The sequence below is a fragment of the Malus domestica genome, chromosome 07 (genome assembly GCF_042453785.1).
Source record: "Malus domestica chromosome 07, GDT2T_hap1".
NCBI classification, from domain to species: domain Eukaryota; kingdom Viridiplantae; phylum Streptophyta; class Magnoliopsida; order Rosales; family Rosaceae; genus Malus; species Malus domestica.
This window is the reverse complement of record NC_091667.1, coordinates 6231736-6239502: the sequence shown is the minus strand read 5'-3', so window position 1 is coordinate 6239502 and position 7767 is coordinate 6231736. Positions and strand designations below refer to the sequence as shown.

The 7767-nt window shown below is 35.7% G+C and overlaps 2 protein-coding genes across 4 annotated transcripts; both read right to left on the bottom strand.

The window, feature by feature from the left end:
* Nucleotides 1-213: 213 nt before the first annotated feature.
* LOC103438805 (uncharacterized) lies at nt 214-1346 on the bottom strand. Of its 2 annotated transcripts, none has more exons than XM_070824544.1 (4): nt 1007-1346; nt 729-839; nt 531-611; nt 214-398 (listed from the first exon to the last, which is right to left on the bottom strand). In XM_070824544.1, the coding sequence occupies exons 1-4, from the start codon at nt 1226-1228 to the stop codon at nt 321-323; spliced, it is 492 nt and encodes a 163-aa protein (XP_070680645.1). In that variant the 5' UTR covers nt 1229-1346; the 3' UTR covers nt 214-320. The 2 variants fall into 2 exon arrangements, with proteins under 2 accessions (XP_070680645.1, XP_008375580.1); XM_008377358.4 differs by having other exon boundaries at nt 214-395; nt 1007-1339.
* A 1144-nt stretch (nt 1347-2490) lies between these two features.
* On the bottom strand, nt 2491-6817 carry LOC103420570 (cell division control protein 2 homolog). 2 transcript variants are annotated; one of them, XM_070825184.1, is made up of 9 exons: nt 6636-6741; nt 6199-6242; nt 5912-6096; nt 4814-4934; nt 4196-4369; nt 3766-3929; nt 3520-3607; nt 3344-3397; nt 2491-2887 (listed from the first exon to the last, which is right to left on the bottom strand). In XM_070825184.1, the coding sequence occupies exons 2-9, from the start codon at nt 6205-6207 to the stop codon at nt 2798-2800; spliced, it is 885 nt and encodes a 294-aa protein (XP_070681285.1). In that variant the 5' UTR covers nt 6208-6242; nt 6636-6741; the 3' UTR covers nt 2491-2797. The 2 variants fall into 2 exon arrangements, with proteins under 2 accessions (XP_070681285.1, XP_028961207.2); XM_029105374.2 differs by lacking the exon at nt 3344-3397 and having other exon boundaries at nt 6199-6241; nt 6636-6817.
* Nucleotides 6818-7767: the final 950 nt, after the last annotated feature.

Sequence of the window (7767 nt, the reverse complement as noted above, 5' to 3'; positions counted from 1 at the left end):
AACCGTGTGATCTGTCTCGCTGTCTATCCATTAAACATTCTTTGTTATTTCTATTTGTATTTGTCCTCATTAGTCAATTTTATCAATACAACGATGTGTAAACATCATGTAAATTTACTAAATTTAGATTTTAACGTTGATTAAATATATCAGTTGCTAAATCATGCATGTAGTATTAAGATGTTGTAAAATTAGTAGTTGCACGCATTGGTCTTTTAAAATAAAACTTTGAATAGTCTCTGGCTTTACACGATGAAACAAGAAATTTGAGCAAGAATGTAGGTTCCTCTTTTGTCTTTAATCTTTTACATCTGATAAATTCATAGTGTTGGTTCTATGTTCTTGCTCAGCTCCTCTAGCTTCTGCATCCTCAGCTTCTCACTCTCGGTCAACAGCTGCTAATTAGCAGATTACAACAAATTGTAAGAACAAGTTCCAATTAGTGCAGAGGGCCATGCATATAATACTAGTTAAATTTGGGGACTGGACAATAATTAACTAATAATAATTTAATTATTATGTTTAATTACCTCCATAAGTGTGCTTACAAGTTGAGCCTTTTCTTTGTTCTTTTCATTGAAGCTTTCCAGGGCTTCTTTGTATTCTTTTTCCTGTTTGTTGACAAATAAAATAATGTTTATTTTTCACATACTTTTCAAGCATATATATATATAATATAGTATATTCATGCCCTAATGTTTATATTGGTGTCAAATGCTAGATTGCACCTTCTTCTGGCAGCTCAATCCCAGCGGCTTCAGCTCTCGATTAGCCATGTCGATTTTCTTCCTTACATTTGCAAGTTCCTTCCTCATGGGATCTCCCAGCACTTCCAGCTCCTACTAGATTGTAAAGATTGTGCAATATATATCATAACTTCATCAGCAAGTGATCGATTTATGTAAGACTTGCATCTCAGGTAATTAAGAACATTCCCATTACACCCGAGGTCCCAATGTCGCAAGCATAAAAAGCTAAAAATAAGAGTAGAGTTTGTAGAACTTACTTCCCAAATCTGCGCCAGACGCCTAGTTTCTTCCTCGGCGCGACCCAACTGAGCTTCAACTTTCTCCTTAACCTCCATCTTCTTCCTCTCAATCTCTTCCTCTCTAGCTTGGTACGCCGATATTGCCAGCCTCGAAATCTCCTCATCGTCGTTCTCCTCCGTCGACAGCCTCCCACTACTACCGGCAAAGGAATTACTCCCAAGGCTCTTCATTTTCTGCATTTGAATTGTTTGTCACTCACAGCAAAGTTTCAAATCCAATCGGCCTTTTTATCTCTATCTGCTTCCACCAATGAAAACCCCCCACCTCGTATATATAAATTCTACTCTACAAGTATTGCAATTGCTTTTGCTTCAAACTTGTCTCTCCCCTTCCTTTTCTGGTAGGCCTTCTCTTCTCTTGCTTGCTTTTCACGACATGATTCTCCATCAAAACAAAGACAGGACGAATTCTAAGTGCTCGTACCTAAACATGTTTGTATGCCTAACTTAACAATCATACCGTTTAACTGTTTTGACTTACTTTTCTTGGTCATTTGATCCAAGTCTATTGGCTCCCATCATTATCTAAATCCAATCTCTAGAATAGATAACCGTATAAGCACTTTCCTGTAAAGAAAAGGCAAGTGATTTTCGTAATCCTATTTCTTTCTCATGCACTCTAATCTTTTTTTTCTTTTTCTTTAGACTAAATAAATCAAATGAGAATTAAGACACATAAACAAGGTGAAGAGTGCAGCAAAAGAAAATGAACTGTGAAAATCATTACTATTATTACCTTAAAACATGTTCGCATCATGTGGAACTATACAGCGATAAAGCAATCCACTTAAAATAACACGTGTAAAAAACCGTCATCATTCAAACGTATGCACGTGTCACATTTTTACTAAGCCATTGTCACTTCAATGTGTAATGACAATATGAGATGCTCTGTTATGTAAATGTTTGGTTCTTTTATGTTTTCTCATTATGCTATATGTTTTTGTATTATTCTGTGTTCATGTGTCAAAATTTTATTGGTGGTTATAGCTGACAAGTAATTATTAATGATGAAATAACTAATTTGCCCTTGAATTTGACGGAATTGATTCCGCAATCTAATGGCAAGGGGTAAATTCACTGATTTTAAATAATTCAAAAGGTTAATTTACCAAAAAACTAGTTTAGAGGGTCAATTTCAACTAGGGTGATAGTTCAGGAGGGTCAATCGCAATGTACCCCTTTATACAAAGGTAGTTGAAATGTCAAATTTCAGGTACGCAAAGAAACTACGGCAACAATAAGCAAAAGAGTGTATGAAGCAACACCGTATGACACAACAACAAAGGCACACATTTGGCTATCAATCATAACAGTTCAAAACAACACAGAATTTCCAGAGGAACCAAACAAACACCCAGCAGACGCAGGGTCAGCCTGCTTTGGTAGCAAGATGAAAATTAGATCGCATCATTTCCGTTGAACATGTGAGATCGAAAACATATCCAAAGCAAGCTATCTTTTATATTCCTCGAAGGAAAATTGTTTCTCACAGGACATGAACTGTCAATTACAAGCCGTATATCATTAAGAGAAAATAAAAGGTAAAGGAAAGAACCGAGGGCAGGGCAGGGCAAACTGTAATTCATAATAATATCTGCTGAAAGCCAAATCAACGAATTGGAACTATGTCTGCGGAATGAGGAAGTAAAAGCACAAGCAACACACACAAATTCTCATTCAAACAAAGTTCACAGGATGCTACACTATAGTATAAACATTCTCTGCCGGGATGTGAAGATGGGAGCATTATGGTACAAACGCAATATCTTTGAAGTACTCGTGCTCAAGAGCGCTCCTGGCCGTAATCCTTTTGCTCGGATCCAAGCACAGCATTTTCTGGAACATTAAAAAGAAAATACTTAAACAATAGAAAACCGCAGTGCAATATATTCTTTTATATCGTGTTTAGCATTCATTTTCTTCCTCTATGAAGCTCTTTCTAAATTTTCTAGATGTCATGTGGACTGGATTCTTTAAACCTTAGGAATTGACAAATCCTTCCAACTCGTCAATCTGTAATGTTGCAGGATTCGGCTCATTAAAAGAAAATACCAAATTATCATAGAACAACAATGGACAACAAAAACCATAGGACTTTGCTTCCAGGCTTATTAAAGGTATTTCTCTTTTGAAAATACGGAACATACTCTCGTACTCCCCCCATATACCATTAGAAACACCTTTGTGGGATCAACTAGGACTTAACAGTAACACCCACAATTTAATCACAGTGTAGGTGAACATATGAACAGCTTTTCCCCATTGAGGTGCAGAAATGGAATCTGAACTTACAGATAGAAGATCAACACCAGCTGAATCAAGATTTGGAACTACACTTGCCAAATCCTACAAAGTAAAGGATGCTTTACTTAATATTGTCAAAAACACAAAGGTTGACGATTTTTACAATCGGAGTAGATAGCAACTTTATAATCGGAGTAGATAGCAACACACATAAAATATATTACCTTAGCACCCCACTTGGGAAAGGAAGATCTAAAATCAGGCAAAGAATTCACTCCAGGCCATGTATCCTCAGTCGGAGTACCCGTGATTCTTCATATGAAAAGCAACAGTGTGAGTAGGATAGGACATATTGAGGATGATGAAATACATTACATGGTTTACAGACATCTAGATGCATATAACTTCCAGGAAAAGTACAACAAAAATAAAAGGAAACAAAAGCATAGATTTGGTTGGGAATCTTTCACCTAAATATCTTGAACAATTCATCAATCTCAGAGTCCCCAGGAAATAAAGGCCGTTGGTTTACCATCTCAGCAAATATACAACCCACTGACCACACATCAACTGGAGTGGAGTAATGGCGAGAACCAAGCAATATCTCTGGCGCTCTGTACCAGAGGGTCACCACCTATGCCGAACCACCATAATTAAATCATTTTCTTTAACATTAAAACACACACTCACACAAACCAATAGCTCTCAGATGTTAACATATCAAACAACCCAAATGTTTTAATTTCAGTACATGTGACTGCAGCATGTTGATATTGCCAACTGCCACATCTTTTTTTTTCACATTCAAATGCTCTTGAGTAAAATGTGAAAGAAAAGAAAAATATCCAAATTTTACTGCAAACAGCTAAATGTCATGATCTACTAGAGACGCATTCAGACCTCATGAGTAAATGTCCTAACAGGAATACCAAATGCTCTAGCCAGTCCAAAATCTGCAAGCTTTAGTGCATTGGTACGACGATCTATCAGCAGATTCTGGGGTTTCAGATCTCTATGAAGAACTCTATGTGAATGACAATAAGCAATGCCTCTGAGAATCTGGTAAAGAAACATCTGCAGAAAGAGGACACAACCAATTACATTCCATTGTAAGCTTATTATTTCAATAGTTTATTGTCTAAATCGGGATGGATTACATAACAAAAGAAAACTCCAAGACTCAGTAGAAACTAGAATCAAGGATCACAAGCATACACTACTTGGGCCTTAAAAGTACTTGAAATCTGCTTTGCAATCTAAGAGAAGAATTGCACAGGTAAATAAATTAAAAATGTAGCAGGAACTAAATACAAAGCTTCCAGATGCTAGCCTTATATATTTATTTCGCAAAGCTAAATTTCTTAAAAACAATTAAAAAACTGCACCTGATATGAAATACTATAATTTTCTGACCACATAACTACTCAATGGACACCAATTATATCATGAGGTTTCTAGAAGTAAAAATCTCTACATCACAGAATCACACAGTTTAAAGTGCAGAAAGTAGTCACTCACTTTTATTTGGCGAGGGTCCTTTGCAAATTCAGGAGTAGAATCCATATGCTTCTTCAGATCCAAGTCCAGGTACTCAAAAACCAGATACAAGCGCTTCTCACTGTGCACTACATCCTGCAACCTGTCAAGCAATATCCATATGTATTTGTAAAATCTAATTAATTTTGCAACGAAAACCAAGCTTTAAGGAAAGATGATAGATGCCTACAAAACCAAATTCCAAATTTTTTTTCTCAGTAGTATAGTTTGTTTTTAATTCAACAGAATGATTGTGTTTTAAACATCTCTACGAGGACCTATGTCACACTATTTTATTTTTTGGGTGCTCATGCTGGGAAATCATGTGTTCATTAGACATTGAAAAAAAATGCTAATTCCTTGGTCACGCTCAGACAATCCAGGAAAAACAACATGCTCAGAGTGAAGTAAAAGAACGGTGATTGTCAAGCTCAGTCATGCTATATTCTCCGGTTTTGAGAAAGTTTAGGATAAAGTTCAGTTTTTGTCTGCATTGTGGGCATCATTATGCCAATAATCTAGAGGAATTTCAGTCTCCTTAATTCCCTAGATTGGAAGGCAGCTATTTTATGGTTCATCTTTTTCTTTTGTCATCTCTGTGGAGCTGTTAGTATTTTCCTGAGCTGTTGTTGTGTTTTTTTCTGCTCGGGTTGGTCTTCTTGACAAACTTCTGTGTATTTTTTCTTCTTTTTTTCAATATAATCGTATCCTTTTCACTCAGAAAAAAAAAGGTTGATCGATTAAGTTTTCATTAAGAAGGGAATGCAAATAGGAAGAAGCACATGATACAACCAAAAGATAATTGCAGTCCAAAAATAAAATATTAACTTGAGATCAAAGTCTTAGATTGATATGTCTACTTGTTTTCTCCTCAACAACAGGTAATACCTTCAGCAGTTCTATTAGTCAGAAAAGATGAATGCCCAAACATGTAAATTCAATCTGTAAATTGGGAAAATTCATCAATCTCTTGATCAGTGAGCGAAATTTTTCTCATCTTCCTGTTCTAACACTCCGATAATTATATCATAAACTACTAAAATTGATGAAATTAGCCCCCATACACAATGAAATGTATACCTGACAATGTTTCCATGCTGCATTTCTTTCAAGAGGGAAATTTCGCGTATAGCAGTGCTTGGCACTCCCTCATCTTCCTGCTCCAAGCGAATTTTCTTTAAAGCTATAGTCTCATTAGTGACACGATCACGAGCCTTGTACACAACTCCATAAGTTCCTTCACCAATCTTCTCAACTTTCTCGTACTGCAAAACCGCAAACATCACAATCATAGTAAATTCTATTGATACAAAAATAAACAATAATCAAAGATCAGAAGCCAGAAAAATGGCACAACCATCACTAACCTGGTCCATACAGTCTCTCTGCTCAAATCCAAGCCTTCAAATCCTAAAGCAAACAGCAAAAGTACCCGTATCAATCGTAATTTTCAATTAAACAAAATCAAACAATCCCAGTTCACTAAAACTTGCTAAAACCTCACATTTTCATCTTACATACCCATATCATTTCTCAAACACCATCAACATTCGTACCGTAAAATAACAGTTACTTCACTACCCATTACACAACAAATCAACTATCAAATCAACCCCCATTGAGCATACATTGCATTACAACCATTAGATCAACACACAAAATCTCAAAAACCAATCATCAATACAAACGCAACAAATCAGTGGCTAGCGAGGGTCAGTGAGTTCGATTTACAAAATTAAGCATCCACATTACGCAAGCAAGCAATTTCAGGAAGCATAAGAGTAAGCAGATAATAAGCACTTACCGACGGATCCTCCTTTGAAACCCTAAGACTCCGATTCCTCTGTCTCCTTCTGTGCCGTTGTGCTAGTCCCGATTGCAGAGAATGGAGGAGGAGGAGGAGGATGAAGAGAGCCCTAATTGCTTGGAAGGACTCCTTTTGTGTTTGGGTTCCACCACTTCTTCAAAGTCTAGCTTTTATTATTTTCATTTCTTTTTTCAATTTCTTTTTCTTCTTTTACTTGTAACCTATAATAATATAATTTCTTAAAAGAAAATATTTAATTTGGTAAACTAGAAGGATGAGTAAAATTAGAGATTTTGCCTCTAATACTTACATGAATGATATCACATTGCTAGAAAGCGTCGGAACGTTACCATTTGACCGTCGAAAGAGTGATTGTATATAATAATTATATCTGATCATCAAATGATAATTATGTTACATGCATTTAATTACTTAAATATTGTAGATAATTTCGAAATTGAATTTTTTTTGTAATAACAAATAATTCTTAACGAAATGAAGGGGACTGGATCATTGGAAGATCTGCTGGGAGATTTGTTTCCATGTATGAATTTTAAAAAACAAAATAAAATAAAAATATACGTAGATATTTAAATGAAAAGATAAAAGCAAATAAACAAATACAGAATTTAGACCATCTCTAATCATGCTCTTTATTTTTAAAACTATCCAAGAGTTATTTTAGGAGCTCTCTAAAAGAATTATACTCCACCTTTGAGTCATGATGATTATGAGTCAATAATTAGCTAATAGGTGCTGGAACCAAACTTCCACACCACCGTAGATGGTTGAGTATGTGAATACGACCAAGAGAACAAACAATTGTATTTAATCTTAGGTATCGGTTTGGTATCGGTCAAATGCCCTCCTATAGTCGAGTTTGTATAAAGATCTTAGAATATAAGTAGTGAGCAAGAGAGCGAAGCATGTGTTACCATTGACATGGCCTACGCGGTATATTATGTTAGTCACAAAAGAGTCATTTTAGGATATTGAATCTATATTAAATCGAGAGAATATCTAGCTTACGATATTGTTGAATTATCAGAGAGATAGGTTAAAGACACACTTCCAACAACACCGATATTGTGCCCAGCTTGGTAATTCCACTTGCAAAATCTGTCAAGTG

Bases quoted from the DNA above. Each gene is read 5' to 3' on its own strand.
- LOC103438805 (XM_070824544.1), bottom strand. From the start codon at position 1,228: ATGCAGAAAATGAAGAGCCTTGGGAGTAATTCCTTTGCCGGTAGTAGT. The intron at 612-728 runs GTGCAATCTAGC...GTCAACAAACAG, and splicing joins GATTGAGCTGCCAGAAGAAG to GAAAAAGAATACAAAGAAGC. The intron at 399-530 runs GTAATTAAACAT...TCTGCTAATTAG, and splicing joins TTGTAAGCACACTTATGGAG to CAGCTGTTGACCGAGAGTGA.
- LOC103420570 (XM_070825184.1), bottom strand. The intron at 3,398-3,519 runs GTAATATATTTT...TTTACTTTGTAG, and splicing joins TTCCCAAGTGGGGTGCTAAG to GATTTGGCAAGTGTAGTTCC. The intron at 2,888-3,343 runs GTAAGTTCAGAT...TTAATGTTCCAG, and splicing joins CTGGTGTTGATCTTCTATCT to AAAATGCTGTGCTTGGATCC.